Genomic DNA, 20,078 nt, shown 5'->3' with positions numbered 1-20,078 from the left:
CAATGACTGATTTCTTTCTGTATAGTAGTCATCAGTGAACTAATTAATGGGCTCATGTAATGGTTAGAAGTTTGATGATAAGTGCCTTCAAGAACAGACTCTTGGGGCATCTGGGTGGCTCAGTCGGTTGAGCATCCGACTTTGGCTTGGATCATGATCTTGTGGTTTATGGGTTCAAGCCCCACATAGGGCTTGCTGCTGTCAACCTGCCAGAGCACGGCCTGCTTCAGATCCTCTGTCCCCCTCTCTCTGCCCCTCCCCAATTTTTGCTCTCTCAAAAATATTAAAAAAAAAGAATCAACTCTGTAATACAGTGTGCTAATATTTGTGGAATAGAATGATCAGTTATTGATTCCAGCCCTATGTAGGAACTTAAAATGTTTCTGGTGAATAGGAGGCAGAATCATGTGCACGAAAACAGCTCTTCTAGGAGTCCTAGTACCTATGCCCTTACTTTTTAGACCTTTGGCCAATAATCTAACCTTCATTGGCTACTCTGTAGTAGAGAAATGATAGAAATAATTTCCTTAAGCTCCTAGACTCAACCAGGATACCTCTTCAGAGTGCTTCTTCCACCTCTGAATTTTATTTTGTTTTTAAGACCCTTACATGGAAGAGAGAAAACCTCAGTGGAATACTTGGCATTTACCCCCAATTAATCTAATTCTTCCTTCATAACTAGTTTTCCTCTCCCCCATTTCTCCCCCAGGTCCATATCTAGCTCTTTTTTTTTTTTAATTTTAAAAAATATCCATTTTTGAGAGAGACACAGAGCATGAGTGGGGGAGGGGCAGAGAGAGAGGGAGACACGGAATCCAAAGCAGGTTCCAGGCTCTGAGCTGTCAGCACAGAGCCTGACACAGGGGTTGAACCCATGGACCGCGAGATCAAGACATGAGCCAAAGTCGGATGCCTAACCGAATGAGCCGCCAGGCACCCCAGGCATATACAGCTCTTAAGCTCCTCTGCCTATTCCTGTGGGTGGCCCAAAGCCCTTCCTCCAATTGTAGATGTAGGGCCTCAGGTGGTTTTCACTCCAGCGTCCTCAGTCCTATAGCTACTTAGTTATCCCACTCGGTAGTGCTCTGTAGTGTCCTTCTCCTCTGTCCTGTGCTTTCTATCCACGGTATTTGCTACTTCTTGTTCACTGGAATAGATTTTAAACCAGTTTTTCCAAATTTTGACATGTCCTATAGAATATAACTGTTAGGTTTACTACACCACCCATAACTTCTCAGTGCCTCCATGCTGTGTATTGAGTGCCTTATAGGCTCTTCATCATGGCCTTCATCAGAATTCTACCAATCTTGCTCTAGACTAGAATTAACACTCTCTTCAACCAAAATGGAACTACCTGCCCTTGCCTGCATCTTCCATGAGCCTGTCTGCATCTGTTTCCTCCATGTGAAATGTCTCGCATCCTTCCAGTTGATGTTCACTGGAACTTGTTGTAAATTTACAGATTGTCATTGCTTGGAATGCATTTGGCTCAGTTAATGGTAATTCATAAATGGGTGTCTCAGGTATCTGCCTGAAGCAATATAACCATTGAATTATTACTCGTAACCTTTTCACCTAAGGTGATACTGCTGTTTAAAACATTTTTGGAGGTGAAGAATGAAGGGAAAGCTATTTTCCTTATTCTTTCCTTGAAAATGAGGCAAGTAACGTATCTCCAGTGAGTGTGTGGATGAAGGCATGATTATGCAACCTGACCAAATAAACCTTGATTTCTTACCGGGGACTAGTGGGGGTGAGCAAACAACCCTAATTCAGATACACCCCTCAGAAGACAATATTTTCATCAACCAAAATCCTGTCCTTTTCCAAAATTTGTTTTCTTTTAAAGACCCTATGCTCTTGTTTCAGGAAGCATTTCCTGATACCTAACAGAAGAACTCCCATTGATATTCTTGTAGCCTGTATCCCACTTTTATCCCTGTTGCATACCAGGTGCGACGCCAGATGCTGGGGTTATCGGGATGCTTAGAAACCATCCCTGACTACAGGCTTCCTCAGTCCAGCAGTGGAGGGTAACTGTTCTGCTACATGCTGTTAATACAGGCTCTTTATTAGACTTTCTTCCCCTGTGTAAAATACACATGCAGGTGAAAGAGGAAGAGAGTGAGGACTTAGGAATCTGAAGGTCAAGGAGTTCCTTCCAGGGCAGGAAACCTTTCCCCTGGGCCTTGGGGGAGGGTGTATGGGAAGGGAAGAATCCTTGGCATGCCGCCCCAAATGGCTGGAGCACAGGCAGCCTGGGAGAAGGGGAAGTGGTAGGGGATGAGATTGGAAGTGTAGCTTGGTGCTGGGAAAGGAATGGGCTTAAACATCAGGCCAAGGCATTTGGGGTTTACCTAGTATTTAAAGGAAAAACGTATGAGGTATTGTAAGCATCAAAGTAAAATGTTGAGACCCATGGTTTTAAAAATATAATGGCGGCAGGGCACCTGAGTGACTCAGTCGGTTAAGCGTCCGACTTTGGCTCAGGTCATGATCTCATGGTTTGTGAGTTTAAGTCCCCCATCAGGCTCACTGCTCTCAGCACAGATCCTGCTTCAGATCCTCTGTCCCCCTCTTTCTCTGTCCCTCCCCTGCTCATGCTTGTGCTCTCTCTCTCAAAAATAAATAAGCATAAAAAAAATCATAATGGTGGTGGTTTGATGAATGGTAGATTGATAGGAGAGATGGAAATTGGAGATGACAATGAGGCTGACTTTCCGAATGGACCCAAAGGTATCTTGTATTTCTTTTAAAACACTTGAGCCATTATTTTTTGTAATGACAACTATTTGTGCATATCCCTTACTATTAATAATGTTTCCTGAAGTTGGGCTTGGAGCAGGGTTTTGAAGGACCAGAAAGTTTTAATAGCACTACTCCTATCTGGAACACTCATGAATTTTGGAAAGTTTCCTTTATAACACAAACTACTCAGCAGTTGCTGTCTTCTTTCTCTACTTCTTTCCAGATATTAAAGGAGATAAGGCATTAACAAGCAGTAAAACACATTAACCATGTGTATATTTATTTTTTATTTTATTTTTTAAAGTTTATTTTTTTTTAATGTTTATTTTTGAGAGATAGAGTATGAGTGGGGAAGGGGCAGAGAGAGTGGGAGGCACGTAATGTGAAGCAGGCTCTAGGCTCTGAGCTGTCAGCAGAGCCTGACATGGGGCTCAAACTCACAGACTGAGAGATCATGACCTGAGCCAAAGATGGACGCTTAACCAATTAAGTCACCCAGGCGCCCCTAAAGTTTATTTATTTTTGAGAGAGAGAGAGAGAGAGAGAGAGCAAGAGCGTGGGTGGGGAGGGGCTGAGAGACAGGGAGAGAGAGAGAGAATCCCAAATAGGCTCCACACTGCCAGCACAGAGCCTGACATGAAGCTTGAACCCACGAACCATAAGATCATGACATGAGCTGAAACCAAGAACCAGGAGCTTAACCGACTGAGTCACCCAGCTGCCCCACCACGTCTATATTTAAAATCCCAATAGTCATCATTCATTGGTACCATTTTCAGTTCATACCATTCTCTATGTGCTATGCCATGCATACATACTCCCCTGCTTAATATTTCCAGTACATGGTATTAGACCCATTTTATGGATCTGGTGAGGCTCGGATACTTTAACCTGCCAGGATCACATAGTAAGTTTTGCTCCTTCCACGATAGTCATCTTGGTATTTTTCTGTACCTTAAGCTTGTTCCTTCATCAGAAAAAGAAACTTCCTTTTGCAGTTATCTCTTCCTAGAATGCTCATCTTACAAATATTCACAGAACTGACTTCTTCAGCTCTTAAGTTAAATATTTGTTGCCTCCTCAAAGAAGCCTCATCAACCATCCAATGCAATGCTGCCTATTTCTCTACTTTCTTCATAGTATATTGTTATCTGAAATTATTTTCTGTCCCCTAGGCTAGAGTATAAATTGCATGAGATCAAGTGTTTTGAACCTCCTACACACTTTTGATTTATATAATCACAGCATTAACAGTTTCTAGAACTTAATACACATTCAATAAATATTTACTCAAGGGCTGGGTGAATGAATGAATGAATGAATGAATGTTGTCAGAGCCCATGCTTGTGCTCCAGTTCCGTTTTCTAGATGTTTTCTTTCGGTTACCTAGCACACTGGAGCAGTATTGGCTGACCATACAGCCCATCAAACTGTGTGTCTGGGACCCAGACTGATTAAGTTTTAAGAACCAAGTATTTGTTCACCAGAACAACCCACAAGTCATTCTAATTCTCATTAGTTAAGCTCACTTGGTTACATGTAAGCTTGCAGTTCATATAGAATACCTACAATGTGGAATTAGTTTAGAAGTGAACTTCTCTGATAAATTGTTTGTAGAACTTCACCTTTTCTTATTGCATTCCTGTTGGCTGATTTTTGTAGGAGAATATTGGAATTTACATAAATCAGACATTGTTCCTGGTTGTTTTTTTTAAAGCACCAGACATGTAAAAATTCCTGGTCTAATAAATTAGTAAATTCATATTATCTCCACACACAAAATAACCATCCTGGGAGGGCAAATTCTTTCATTCTTTCCTCAAACTACATTTTTCTTCTGTGGTTTCAGATTGCCCTTTTTAGAAGTGTGATTTTCCTTTGTCTTAGTGGGATCTGAGTCGACTTTGTCACTAGCATGTTAACCTCTCCTTTCCCCACACTTCCATATCTACGAATAGCTTGTTGATTAACCCTAAGTGAGTGAAGGTGGCCTGCGGAGGAATTTTAAGTACATTTCTCGGTGTTCTGTGAAGTTACATGATCTTAGCTCAGTTAATTAACTTTGTTAAAATTGTATAAGGGGGTTCATACAATTCAGCTATAGAAGACGCAAAACAATTTGAAAGGAACCTGCCCTTTACCTTGATCTCTACCTTCTCCAGAAACCATGCTGTAATGCCAATGAACAGAATAATGGTTGACGAGCAAAATTTTAAGGCATTCTAAATATCACTGGTTGGTTTAATAAAATTAATTAGCCTGCCACGGAGAAAATTTACTAGCGTGCTGGTTAATTTCACAATGTAAAGTCAGAGAAGGGAGGTGGGGTTGAGGGAACAAACCTTATTAGTTTTGAATAATTATTTAAAGATGTGGAGCTGCCTATTCCAAACACTTTGATTGCCAAATCCATTAAGCCTTTACAATCTCAATGTTCGTATCCCAGTATATATAGAAAGGAATCTCTCTAGGTGAAATCATATGCATATTAGTTAACAGCTAGATGACTTAAAGATATAGAATAACAAGTAGAATCCTGATAAAACCATGGGAATGAGAACTTGCCTTAGACTAACTCATGGGAGGTTTCCATAATCTTAATTTGCCATTGATGCAATTATTGCTTTTTCTTGTCTTTTTAATCCAAACAAGATGTTTGCAGTGGCCATGGAAAGGTGCCTAAATCACATGCCTGAATTCATTTAATTTGCCAACATTGTCTTTTTTTCTCTCTTCCTGGTAATGGGCAAGAGTCAGTTCTGGTGCATTAGGTACTAAATCTCTTCAATTACCAGCCGGGAAGAAAGATTTAAAATTGTGCTTCAAACCTACAAACTGATTTAGTTTTAAAGCACAAACACTTCTCCTGTGGAGCCTAAATTAAACTGCAGAAAGGACACAAAACTTGAGGAATTAAACCAGGCAGGGCCAAGGCTCAGGCCAGGGATAGGAGCCATTTTGGTTTCTTTCACTGGAGCCCCCCTGGCGCAAGAGGAAGGGGAGCAAGAACATGCTGCAGGACACAACTGTGTAAGGAAGTGCAGTGTCCCATTGCCTGGAAGCTAGACGTGTAATACATGTTAGTGTGGGGGAGTCTAATTAAACTTTCCTTTTTTCCCTCTTTCTTTTTGGGTACTTGACAGCCATTTTCAATGTGGATGATTCTGTGGTTGATCTGGAGACCCTGGCAGCCTTATATGAAAATGTGAGTATCAAAGACCTACAGAGCCAGAGTTTCCAGATTATCATATCTTCACTAATTAAAAAAATGTTTAGGTCCAAAAAAAATGGTCATATGTGACTCCTTCTGCCCACCCCCCCCTCCCCCCCGCCCTCAAATCATTGAGCCATTCATGTTCTTGGGCAGAGAGGATTTTGACATAGCGTGGAAGAGATTAAGGCATAGTTTCTTTTTTTTTTCTTTTTTTTTTTTTCTTTTTTTTCAACGTTTATTTATTTTTGGGACAGAGAGAGAAAGGGAGAGCATGAACGGGGGAGGGGCAGAGAGAGAGGGAGACACAGAATCGGAAACAGGCTCCAGGCTCTGAGCCATCAGCCCAGAGCCCGACGTGGGGCTCGAACTCACGGACCGTGAGATCGTGACCTGGCTGAAGTCGGACGCTTAACCGACTGTGCCACCCAGGCGCCCCAAGGCATAGTTTCTATAAACATAAGCATGAGAGCAGATGTGAGAAAAGCACTAGGTTCTGACCATGCTGTGCCATCGGGTTAGCAGATCTCTTTGCACACCTGCATGAGAGGGTGGTTCAAGGTGAAGACCCCTTCTGTGCCATGGAACCCAGCCCTGTGGCTAGCTGTCAGAGTGAATGAAGGTGAGCTACCAGCTTACTGTTGCTGCACACTACTGTTTTCCTCTAATGAATGGAAATATTGTTACCATCTTGGATGATTACTTTTAGACCAAATGAGCTGATGACCTTGAATGTGGGAAGTAGTAAAAAGATGGTGGGTGTGTGCTTTGGATTTAGAGTCAGACAGTTTTACATTTGAGGTCCCACTCAGTAGACTGCTGAGTGACTCTGGATCAGTTAAATCCCTTAAGCCTGTTTGATCATCAGTAGAAGGGGATTATAATGGGCTCTGTCTGATTTTTGTGAGTGTTAAACCAGAAGTCAATATAGGTAGCAGTAGCAATGTATCTTGAAAATAAACAGCACCAGACACATATGTGCTCTTTAAATTTTGGCTGTATGTGGAATAACCAGCAGCACTGGCAGGCTTTCCTGAGAAGATGACACAGGAAGAGTCAGAGTTCCCATGATTGTTAGCATTTCTGGTTCATTGACTCTGTTAGGATTTGAAAACAGAGTGAACCAGATTCTCTTTACTGAAGTAATGATATTTCCCAGGAAGCTGCCTGGGAGCTCTATAGTATGCCTTGGTCACCATGCTCAAAAAAAGTACTCATTTCGTTGATTATGTCCCCTGGGACCTTAAGTCTCTTATAGAAAATTTCCGTAGCATAATAATCCGACCTAGTGAGATTGCCAGTTCCTTACACATTTTACATCATATAAAATTAGAAGCTATTTAGTACACCTGAGTGGGGCCTTCTCGCATTCCATCAGTAAGGCTTTCATTAATAGACAAGAGGGTGCACAAATACCAGGCCATTGGGAGCTAGCAGTGCATTTGTTGAGTACCCAGAGGGCAGCGTGGTATTATGGGAGAAAGAGAGATTCTGAGTCAGGACGTTTATCCAGTACTTAGTGTGAGCTTACGTAGGATCATCTGAAAAGCGAAGATACAATAGTTGATACTGAAGGACTTTCCAAAAAGCCAAGTGCCTTCTAGATGCTTTTTGTTGTTACTGTGAGCTCAGGGCTGTACATATGGGCAGTACTTGTTAGCTCACAGTAGAGGAAAGCTGCATGCAACTGAAATTGTTGGATAAATTGAGAAACTGTAGCTAAGTGCCAAAATAAGCAGTACAGATGAATGTTTACCGAATCTACAAACAGAGAAGGTGGCGACTGGAAATTAAAACGTCAGGAGCCTACAGAAGTTAGGAGAGCTGTTCTAAGGGTCAGGAAACAAATACTAAGGACCACTCACTGATACCTGCTTACAGGGGATTCAGAGGCAGCCATCAAATGTCCTGACTTCAGTGTCCACCTACGGTCGCTTGTTAGGACCATTTGCTTCAGCCAGCGATTCGCAAATGTTAGCATGCATCAGAGTCACCTGGAGGGCTTGCTGTCCCAACCCCCACCCCAGCTTCTTGTGCCTGGGGTAGGGCCAGTTATTTGCATTTCTAACCAGAAACAGGTGATGCTAGTGCTGCTGGTCCAGAGACCACACTTTGAGACACGTTGCTTTAGATAGATTCTCATTGTTCATTCTGCGTGTGCTTTGTTTGGTTTCTCTTTTAACACAGAGAGCCCAGGAGGATGAATTGGTTAAAATAAGAAAGTATTACGAGACATCCAAAGAGGAAGAACTGAAGTTGCTGGATAAACCTGAACAGTAAGGACGTTTGAACACTTTTCTGTTAGGCCAAAAGGAGAAGTGCATCTCTGTCCTCCTTCCTCCCAGCTCTGGATAATTGCATCTCGACTGTGCCGTGAGCTAAGTCATAGCACCATGTCCCCATGACCTATTACATGCAGCAGAATGACCTGACTGCCTGGAAAAGCATCCAGGGGATTTGTCTCAGCCCCTTTCCCTATCCCTCATGATTCCACTTTCTTGTTCTAGCAGCTTGTTAATTCCTCCCAGACTAAACATTCTGGCCAAAAGGGTAACTGAGGAAGGAAGAAGTCATTGCTCTGTTTAAGGTTCTGCCGATGCAGTTAAAAAGATGATGTCAGAGTCACAGAATTCAAATGGACTTTCCTAAATGTCGTGTCCGGTAAATGTAGTCTGAATGTGCCAGCTTTCCCCCGAATCTCTCCACCTGCTCTGCCCAATTTACATGTGACCTTTTTATCATCTTTGTACGTGCTTGTTCGTCACTCTGTTCACTATCTAGAGTTGTTTGCTCTATGGTTTGGGTTGTCATGCCACAGCCTTTGGACACCTAGACCTCCGATGAGTAACTGAGTGGCTCTTGCCTTGACTAAGCCCTTGGGGTCTGCAAACCACAGATAAGTACATGGGGTTTTGCAGCCCTTGGGCCCCAGCTAGCTTTTCATGGCCTAGGATTGAGGATGTGGAATGGGTCCAGAGTGGACAGCAGCATCCTTTGCCTATTGCCACCCTTGAGTGCTTGGTATCCAGTTCAGGCGACTCCCCTCAGCCTGGAGATGAGGTGAGTGGTAAAAAACAAAGAAGAAACTAAGCAATCAGGTTTCGGGGAACAAGTGAGCCCTAGAGACATCTAAGTTTCTTCGGCTTGTGTTGAAACTTTTGTGCCTTGAGCTTGGGTCCCCTAGAATGCCCCACTCCTCTTGGACTGCCTGGGCATTCAGGTCCAAGAAAATACCTCTAAATGACTGGGTGGATGATTTCTAGGTTTATTCGGTTATTGAGAAGCCTTCATGATAATTTGGGAAACCTTAGATGAATTGTTCTCACATGGAGCATAGGAACCACTCCCCATGCCACCCCTGCCTCTTCCCAAGTTATTTCATGAAGCCCAGGAATATTGTGAATCATTGCAGATGGGGTTCTACTGCCCTTTTGGTCTGGCAACTTGAGCTACCCTCCCTACCAACTCCTGCCCCTGACCAATCCTGTGGTCCACTCCCAAGTCGTGTTTCCTAATATAACAGATTAATTCCCACTAAGGTGCTAATGACTGAATGTGAAGTGACTAATAATGGGATGTTTAGACACCGACAAGTCCATGGGGAGTATTTGAAGACTGTCTTAGCCTAGGCTGCTATAACAAAGTAACCCAAAGGATGACTTTATAAACAACAGAGATTTACTTGTCACAGTTCTGGAGATTGGAAGTCTGAGATGGAGGTACCATTACAGTTGGGTTTTGGTGAGAACCTTCTTTCAGAATGTAGACTGCTAACTTCTCTTGGTATCCTCACATGGCGGAAAGCAAAAAGAAGGAAGCAAGGTCTTAGGTCTCTTCTCCTAAAGGCACTGATTTCACTCAAGGTCTCAACCCTCCTGACTTAATTACCTCCTAAAGGCCCTACCTCCTTATACCATCACATTGGGGGTTAGGATTTCAACATATATGCTTTGGGGGAAACACAAACATTCAGTCCTTAACAGGGACAATAGGGCATATCAAGCATTTGAGTAGTGGCCAACCATGCCACGCTGGGCAATGATCTCTAAGCCTGGAGTTCACAAGCTTTTCATGTAAAAAAAATCAAATAGTATTTTAGGCTTTGTTGGAAGTACTTAAACCTGTTGTAGTGCAAAAGCAACCAAACAAATGGGCATGACTGTGCATCAGTAGAGTTTTGTTTATGGACACTAAAATTTGAATTTCATACTATTTGTGTAGATGTCATAAAATGTTATCTTTCTATTGATTCTTTTTCAACCATTTAAAAATATGAAAACTATTCTTAGGTGGCAGGCCATACAAAAACAAGTGATGAGCTGTATTTGGCCTGTGGGCTATAATTTGCCAACGCTGGCTCCATGTGCTGGGAATGGCTGACCCAGTGAAATGAACAGTGGGTTTCTACAACTGGAAGTGTTCCCCTTATCCTTTTGGGTTAATGTCTTTCTAGCATTATTTTTCAAGATTAATTGCCAGGACACAGAATAATGGTGGCAGGTAATTAACAGATAAACTTATTATTCCTGCTGATGTTGATCTGATGATATGGATACTGATGATCTGGGTAAAAGAACATTTTCAAGGTTTATAAGTAGTCATTGCAGTGGCTTCCCAAAGATGCTAAGCAATTACTGGCAGCAAAGAGGACTGTCGTGTTGTCCTGGTAAGGTGATGTGCTCAGGCTCAGCTGCTGGAGGGTGAGGTGCACGGGGGTAGGGGCTTCAGGCCTGAGTGAATTCACCTTTGCTGTTGACCTCCTGCATAGTGCAGCGTTTGTTTGATTTTAGCCAGGGTCTGATTTCCTGCCAAGTTATTTGCCATTAGCTCCAAGTTAGTCAACTATAAGCATGTTTTACATACTGGAAAATATGAATCATTTATAGTTTCAACTTTGAAATTTTCTGAGATCCCTATGATGCCCAGTCCTATAAATCAGGGCAGGGAGAGGTTGGCCTCATCACTCACCTCATCAGCTTTCTTACAGCTCAGGGCCAGATTTAGAAAGCCATTTCACATAGAGGTGTCATCTGCTTGGGCCTGGGCTGTCTGAGAACCACTCCCTCCAAGGATGGCCTTCAATTCTTTGCATTCTGCCTTGGGATGGTGGTGAGATGAGGTGAGCTCTATTGGATTTGAGTTGGCCAAACACATGCCTTTTGCGACCTGGATAGAGGACACCATGTAAAGCCTATTGGGATGCCCCACTCAGGGTCCCCAGTTTCCTCGGCACCCTCACAAACACACTGACTTGGTGAAACAAGGCTCTGTGAATGTACTCCCCTGTGGAGGAACCGTGTACATCCCACTGTGTACACAGCCCTGTGCACACAGCCCTGACATGGTACCATTTGGGGGTTTAGGGAATGATCAATTAAACATTAGTCCCTTGAAACAGTGGGCCGTATTGCCTCATTCCACCTGTCAGCTGAGTTGGTGCTGTGGATGGGGATCCACACAATGTCATGTGCAGAACTTCTCTCCTAAAGACAGACTGGAGTTGCAGCGTTTCCTGGGAAAATGAACCTGCCCTGGGAAAGAATGAGAAGATCCCTAGTTTGTGGCTACTTTGCTGTTGTTTAGTCCTCTTTATACCTGGCCCTAGGTTACAAAGTTAGGTTAGTCTGACAGGAAGTAAATCTATACGTATCCATAAGTACCAAGGCCCAATGCCCCAGACATATACTTGGAGATTTGTACAAGAGTTCTTATCCCTGCTCGTAGGGGGAGAGTATAAAGCACAGCTGGGGGAATAAGATATTTATCAGCCACTTGCCTCATAGCCCTTGAGGTTACTTATGCCTCTGGTACTCTTCCAGATAAATGGGAAAGGAGGTATCTGTGGTGCTCTTCCTCAGGCCTTCGCATGGCTATTTTAGAACAGAAAGTAACATAAAATCGCAGTCTTCTCAAATTTATGTCTCCAGTAATTCTTATCTTCACATTCCACCAGGTGTCCAAGCCAAAAACCTGCAAGTCCTCCTGGACGCTTCCCAGCATCCCTCGGGGTTGGTCGGTTACTCTGGTTCCTGCTGCCCGAGTAGCCTTTCTCATGTATCTGCCCCTCTCCCTTCACACCACAGACCCCCTTCCCTGCCCTCTGAGAACAGTGTGGCTGCAGCCCTGGAGGTCTTCCAGCGTCAAATCTGTTGTGCCCTTCAACTCACCGGCCAAGCCACTGCCGTGGTGATTTTCTTAAAACAAAAAACTCAAAGTATCACCTCTCTGTTTGAAATCCTTTAAAAGTCTATTTTAGAACGCAAATCTCCATTTTAGCATCTGAGTTCTGGTTGTCTTCTCCCACAAACACCATTCATCCTGTCTGGGCCTGCCCTGAGATTTGGTCACATGTGTCCTGTGCACGCGCCAGAGGGCTCCAGGGAACCTTGACTGACATTGTCTGTCGAGGGCTCCGACTTGGATGGCCTGCACATGGCTCTCATAGGCCCCATCACTGAAAATATTTACTATACCCTGCAGCAATGGGTGCTTTATTTTTCAGATTACCAGGAAGGAATTGTGTGTAAGTTAAATTCTCTTCTAAGGTCTTAGCATGGTACCTGACACACTGTGAATGCTTCCTACATGTCTACAGGACTGACTGAAATTCTTGGTGACTGCTACTCTGGCATTAATTTTCGGTGACACATTCCCCACAGTTGTATCCAAAAGTCATGTAAACTTCTCGAATTTCCCTTCCCTCCTCTAACTCTGGATATGCATTTCAGACCCTTCTTCATGCACAAGTCTCTGGATCTTTAAGGTTCTCTGAGAACCCTCCTAGTCCAGTTCCTAATCCCAGTGAGGCCTTGGTCCTGGAGAACCTTGTAGTTCCTTTCCACTCTATCCTGGGTAACAGGAAGTTGATGAGCCTAGGGGCTTGTCTCCTTATACTAGTCCCAAACCTCCTTTCTTGAGGCTTGTTATAAGTAACTGTACATCCAGCATTCTGTCTTTTTCACCTGCGTCCTCGTTGGATAGCTGAGGTGTCCATCTGTATCTTCTCTCACACAGTCTCCACAAACGCTTAACTCACTCTGTTTATTTAAACTAGAAAGTGTACATACTCTGGGGATCTGGAGCCTACTTGGGGAGGAGTGTCTTTCGGTCACTGCTGGGAAAGGAGAAAGGCAGGGTGTGGCCCTTGAGTTAGCTCTCAGCATTGTCTGTATAAACAAAACTTCCCGACAGCCCCATGAGGACCAGATGCTGCTAGTCCCAACAGCTTTTCAGTGCTTATATTTGTGAAAACTGGTGACACTCCTGATTTCGGTCACAAGTGAATCAATGCTTTAATACTAATTCTGTGAGAAACAATTTACATAACAAATACAAGTTTTCATCTCATTTTAACTCAGAATTTCTATGGGTTTCTACTATTATACTCCAACATGGTTTTCATAATAATCAGATTTACAGAACTTTAAAAAACAAAGGTATCTTCAGTTTTATGTGCATTCTTTGGTTCATCTCACTGTCATTTAAAAAAAGAAGAAGAAGAGGGCGCCTGGCTGTCTCAGTCAGTATTGCTGGCTACTCTTGATCTCAGGGTTGTGAGTTCAAGCCTCACAAATGGGCATAGAGATTACTTTAAAAAAAAAAAAAGAGAGAAAGGAAAGAAAAGAAAAAGGACCATGACCTGGATATAGGATTAAAAAACAAAAAAAAACAGCTGATAATTAAAATCTTATCAAAACCCAAGTCCTCCTAAAAACAAGTAAAAGAGGCACAAAGTACAAGCGAAGGAAACTTCGTTGGGTATGGAAAGAAGGGTTCAGCTTTGCTCCTATGGAAAAGCATTCTTGGTGAGAGATTGCAAAATGTCAAAGTAATGATGTTATGCGTTGACCAAGGCTTTCAGAAATATCAGTTAATCATCATTTCAGCCCCACACTGAATTTAATAGCTGTTAGTGGATTTTCTCCTTCTCTGAATTCGTGTGCAACTCTTTCCGCCCATTTTAGTTTATACCCCTTCTTCTGGTGGTTGGCCTGGAGAGTAGGTAGCTCTTCCAACTTAATTTTGCAAAGGGCACCAGTGCCCAGTTGCTCAGACAGTGAGCTTCTGTGTGTACGTTAGCACTCACCTTTAGCTTCTAAAATCTGTCTTACTGTAGTTTTTAACACTGATGTCTACTTAATGAGTGCTTGCTTTGTTCCACACACTGAGCCGTAAACTCTGTCTTCATAGGCAAGTTGATGTGGGAAAGTAAACAAATATCTGTAGAATAGGGTCACTGTAGACTGTTATCGAATTCAGTGAGCAACAAATAATAGTAATCTCACCTCAGGAAGAAACATTTTGTCACTTCTCTACAGACATCTGCCTCAAGCCTTCACTTTACTGTGCCTGTGTTAAACAGACCCTTAGAGAATGCTGCATTATAAAGGGAGTTCATTATTTATTTTCATATACTAAAGGTAAAGCTCCTATTGGCATAGCAGGAGATAACTCTTTGTGGTTCAGGATAATTGCATTAACACTCTGTGCCTAAAGTAATGTATACACCGTACATTTATATACTGTCCTAGAAGCTCATTTAAAAAATGGCTTGGTTGTCAACAATATAACGCACACCCTTGGAAGTCTTAGGTCTGCCTGTCAGGTACATTTTATAATTGTTAAAATTGACACAATCAAGTAAAGAATGCTCTCATGGTAGATCTTTTTCAACTGTTGTTTTTTTTTTTTCTTTGTGAGTGTGTGTGAAGCTAGATGATCCATTATTAATTTTTACAGATTTTTACACGAGTTAGCCCAGATACCTAATTTTGCTGAACGGGCCCAGTGCATAATCTTCAGATCTGTCTTTTCTGAAAGTATCACCTCCTTGCACCGAAAGGTAGAGATCATCACAAGAGCTTCTAAGGTATGTTTGCTATCTAATTTAAGAGGGTGGTTTTGCCCTTATTGAGGGTAAAGAAGGAAGCAGGGAGTGGGAGAATCAACTAGAATCCCTTTGTAGAAAACCTTTGGATTTAAGACTGTGTGTTTTGCTAAGCAGAGCTGTGATGATTATGCTGAGTATGTGTGTGCATGCAGGTGAGGGAGGGAGGAAGAGAGAGAAAGAAAGTCAGGTGCAGACTGACAGGGAGAAGGAGGAAAAAAAAATGACACTTCTACAGATGGATTCTTAAATATCACAGATACCTTCTAAGGTACATATTGGCCTCTTAAAAACAACCTAAAAAGTGTAGTGTGTTTGCTACTTGACTGACTGGATTGCAAGAGATTTTGCTTGAGACCCATGCACCTGATCATCTGACATGTGTCCACACAGTGAATTAAGAAGATTCTAGAGACTTGATAAGCAAAATAAATGACTGTGATAATAAGTGGTGGGCAAATACATTTTTGTTGGCTTTACCACACTGGTATTCTTTGTAAATTCTAATGTTTGTTTGTTTGTTTGTTTCCTCACAATGACCCATGTCCTTAAGAACATGATAATCCTCTCCACACATATGTAGTATTGAGTTCTTCTCTGAAGGCATGATTCTTTTCCTTCAAAAATATAAAATGCTTCAATAAAGAAAGGAGAAATATGACCAAGGAATAATAGACACCCTCTGATAACACCCTAAAAAGGAAGGAACAGAGGTTGCCCTGGAGCTGCATTTCCCTTTCTTTCTTTACCCTACAATAAAGGAAAACAAAGTCAACTCAGACTTGGAGAAGGGGGAAAAAGTACCAACTTGAAAATTTTGCACTTTGAGAAAAAAAGAGGAAAAATAAATGGTACGAGGAGCTGAAGAAAACCCTAAGCAGCTTGAAATTGTGAAAGTTAATAGACATCTCTGCAGATACTTAAAGAACATAACCTGTGGCCTGGAAATACATTATTATAGTTTGTCTCTGAGGACTACACCCAGGGATAAAGAAGAATAGACTTGGTATTAAACTTGCCCGACATTTAACTGTACTGTTTATACAGATACATTGTCCAAAAACAGATCCTCAAATGGTAGCAGACCCGTTTCTACTTAGAAGTCATCAGATGTAAAGTGTAACTCTACCAAGTCTCTTTGTTACATTTACATAGAATTTACATATTTAAAATAAATATTTAAAAAATAAAACTGGCTCGAATAGAAATACTAATATTTAGTCCTCACTATTAAGACGTGCAGTTCGTAATTCATTGAAAGGATAGAAAATGATGACTTTCAGTTCGTTGAAAGGATAGAAATTTTCCATTTTGCCAGCTGTCAGTCCAGCCACCAAATAGCCTGATGGCTACTCAGTAAATATTTGCTGTTGAATGAACATAGGTACCTTTGAAGTCCAGCTCTGTAATAATCGGTATTTGCTGTCACAGGGCTTGCTGCACATGAAGAGTGTGAAGGATATTTTAGCACTCATTCTGGCTTTTGGAAATTACATGAATGGAGGAAATAGAACTCGGGGACAAGCAGATGGATATAGCTTAGAAATTCTGCCCAAACTCAAGGACGTCAAAAGTCGGGTATTTATTTCTCACAACAAGATTCTATGATTTGCCATTATATTCCTTCTATACCTTTAATTTAGACCTATCTATATGTTTTCTTGGTTGCTCCATTCATCTCTTTTCTCCCTTTAACAATAAACTTTTTCTTTGCTTTCTTTTGACTTTTGGGTAAAAATTGGTTTTTCATGTTTGGTCTTACAGAGACGACAAAATCCCCAATATTGGTTTGTTCTAAAAGAATGCAATTGGATGTTGAACTGTAATGAGAGAGGAAAACAGCACGCAGTATCAGCCATAGCACAAGGCTTGAGTCTGTTTGAATTTAGTGTTGACTACTTGTAATTTACTCATTCCTGAGTAGGGAGCAATGTTGAATCACCAGTTGAGCTGAGCATTTGAATTATTCTTTGGCCCACAACAATTGGGCCGAGGGTCTACTGTCAAACTCTCTGAGCCTGATTATCATTTGGCTCCACACCCCTGCAGAGCTTTCTCTTTAGAAACAACCAGCCCATATCTAGGCGTCCCATGGGGAGCAGGGGCAGTGAAGGGAGGGGAAACACACAGGCAAATTAGAATTAGACCCATGTGAACAAGACACAAAGGCTGCCTTGTGGGAGGGCCTGCTTGCCCCTGGCCTCCCAGGGTCATAAAGTGGCATGGCGCTCCTTTTAAGCTGTCCTGATTGTTTTTCACGCCATTAAGAACACACATTTTTTGAAAGGTGGGAAGGGAGGGATGGTTTTCTGTTCTAGTCCCTGGTTCCCTTTGGCACTCCCCCACCCCCTCCTGTCTTGGCTTTATGCCAGAAAATAATGAGACCGTGTATATGTTTGTTTGTTTGTTTTAGTCATTACCTCAGAGGTCTTATGAATTATCTATTTGATTCTTTTTTTTTTTCACCCCCACAAAGAATAGTGGAGTGTCATAGATGTATAGATGTCATAAAAAAAATTGCTGGACAAAGAGGAGAGAGGGAAATCTTGCCAGGCGCAAACAGAATTAGGACCAGGTATTGCAAATTAAAAGTTTCAGGGTCACAAACTGAGATTTCAGTACTCAACTATATAATATGTTAGTCTCATGTGAATGATTTTCATTTAAGCTTCTCTTTTAAACCTAGGATAATGGGATTAATCTGGTGGACTATGTCGTGAAATATTACCTGCGTTACTATGATCAGGTAAGAAATAGCATTATGTGGAAAACTACACTAATGGGGTTTCAACTCTTACACATTGTTGGCATTCAGAAATTAGATGATGGATGGGTGGATGAATTTCAAGTCCAACATAGAATTTGAGAGCTATCCAGCCTCCTTGGTTTACAGATGGGAATGCTGAAGCCAAGAAAGTTTAGTTGACTCTTGTAAAGAGAAGCATTATTCAGTGCCTCTCAATCTACTGACTCTTAATCCACTCTATAACACAGTTTCAGAGAGACCCCCAATGCCTTCTAACCAGATCGTGGGGGTCTTTGTGAAATCTATATCCATTCAGTAATTGGTTGTATCTGAAACTGGCTCTGGGCTGCAGACCAAGATGTAGGAAATCAAGATGCAGTAATACCCAGTACCTTATCAGTAATGTTCATCTGTGAACAAGTTGAAGAAGTGGAATTTGAAATCCATCCTCTCTGCTCAGATTACATTTGCAATTAGAAATAAAAATTTCAGTGAGAATCCACCTGAGCACAATTTTCTATGTTTAATTCCTTCTCATTAAATTGAGAACAAGGAGTCTTAACTTTGAGAAGAAAGAGGTACTGTTGTAAGGTGTTGGGAAATCTAGCAATCAATATGAATGGGAAAAGTCTCAGGAAAATGTTGTCAGGACTCCTGCTTAGCTGTCCACTCAAGCAGGGTTTTTCCTAGGCTCCAAGGGAAGAAAAGTAAGGATTCCAGGGCCTTGTTTTCAAAAGGTCTATGATTCCATCCAGAAGACAAGCTAGGCACTGATGTAGTCTATAGGCTTCTATCCTCCCCTCCTCATCTGTCTGTTCTCAGTGTCTCTGAAATGAATCATCTCCCAACCCCCCTCCTCAAACTTCTCCTGTTTCTAATGAGGAGATTATCATTTCGGTCATTCAAGCATGAAACTTCTGCTCCTCTTTGGTTCCTCTCTGTCCTTCGACTAAATTGTTTCTCATGTTTCTTTCTTGTTTTTCATCCCTCTGCCCCACTCATCCAGGCTTTAAGGTAACTCACCTGGACTATTCTGGTTGCTTCCCAGCTTGTCTCCCCACACCTGGTTGCTCCTTTTCCAGTCTATCCCACGCCCAAGGCCCAATCAGTTTTTATAGTCCCGGTCCTACTGCATCACTTTGTTACTCAAAAACAGAAATGACTCCCCATTTTCAACTGAATTAATACTCTACCCAATTTAATTCCAGTCTTTTACAACCATGCTTTTTTTTTTTTTTTTCCATTTTCCCCCTACACGTAGTCTGTGACTTAAGACCCCATGTTTTCCAAACACACCCTATGTTTTCTCACTGGTGTGTTTTTATTTTTTTTTTTAATTTTTTAATGTTTATTTATTTTTTGAAAGAAAGATTGACAGAGTGTGAGCAGGGGAGGGGCAGAGAGAGAGAGGGAGACACAGAATCTGAAGCAGGCTCCTCCAGTCTCTAAGCTGTTAGCACAGAGCCCGACTCGGGGCTCAAACCTATGAACTGTGAGATCATGACCTGAGCCGAAGTCAGACGCTCAACCAGCTGAGCCACCCAGGTGCCCCACTGATGTGTTTTTACATCCAATGTTCTCCCTGACTGGACCTCTTCTCATCACCAGCCTCTTTATATTAAGCTTCTGTCTTATTAATACTCTCTTGAAATAATAAATTAACTTTTGGGAGAAAGCTCCCAGTAGCAACACATATATTTGCAACCTAATAGGTAACAAACTTTTCAGAAATGACATGGAAAGGACAACTGGTCCCCTCTCATTTAAAAAAAAAAAAAATTGGTACAAGAGGCTGCAGGTAATTTCCCAAAAACGCAAAAACAAAAGCAAAAATCAAACAGAAGATATAAATCGCCAACTAGATACATAGACCTAGCGGTACAAATTGATCAAAACTTTATCAGGACTATCAAAAATGGCTGATGGACTTCTTCCCTGTTTAAGATCTCCATGTATAATGGGACCCATATCTAGACTGCCCTTGACTCACCAAACTGTGTCCAATAAAGGGCACCTTTAAAAAAATTCACATGAAGATGGCACGTGCTTGCCAATCTGTTTCCCCACGGAGCTGTACCTACTTATGGGGGACACATTTCCTCATTCATGCAAATGCACAGTATAGCTTAGCAAGACTTTGACCTTTCTGTATCAGAAGCCCTAGAAATCTATATAATATTTCTAGGAATTTTTATCCTAAGGAAATAAATAAAGATATGTATCACATTATACTTATAATAATTTGTAATAACAAAATATAGCAAGATTTTGGGGAGGTGTCCAAAGGTAGAGACTAAGACCACGTCAATTATGCTAGAGTTACAAGATGGAATAATACACTGCCATGGAAAGTATGTAGGAGAAAATCTAGTGGCATTAGAAAATACTCTTGATCTGCTTTTATATTATAAACATGGGTTTAAAACAATATATAATTTCAAATATGTAAATATAAATATACATAAACACACAGAAAAACCTAGGAT

At 41.7% G+C, this 20,078-nt stretch overlaps 1 protein-coding gene across 2 annotated transcripts in view; it reads left to right on the top strand.

Annotated features, from left to right (window-relative positions):
• The window catches only part of FMN1 (formin 1), a 431,558-nt gene that overhangs the window by 281,319 nt on the left and 130,161 nt on the right, over window positions 1–20,078 (top strand). For both annotated transcript variants that reach the window (XM_043555725.1, XM_043555724.1), the window contains 5 exons: window positions 5,892–5,953; window positions 8,147–8,235; window positions 14,699–14,828; window positions 16,278–16,424; window positions 17,533–17,592. In XM_043555725.1, the coding sequence (XP_043411660.1) occupies window positions 5,892–5,953; window positions 8,147–8,235; window positions 14,699–14,828; window positions 16,278–16,424; window positions 17,533–17,592 (488 nt within the window). The remainder of the gene's footprint in view (window positions 1–5,891; window positions 5,954–8,146; window positions 8,236–14,698; window positions 14,829–16,277; window positions 16,425–17,532; window positions 17,593–20,078) is intronic.

The sequence above is a fragment of the Prionailurus bengalensis genome, chromosome B3, assembly GCF_016509475.1.
Source record: "Prionailurus bengalensis isolate Pbe53 chromosome B3, Fcat_Pben_1.1_paternal_pri, whole genome shotgun sequence".
Classification (NCBI taxonomy): domain Eukaryota; kingdom Metazoa; phylum Chordata; class Mammalia; order Carnivora; family Felidae; genus Prionailurus; species Prionailurus bengalensis.
This window is presented reverse-complemented; position numbering and strand designations above follow the sequence as displayed.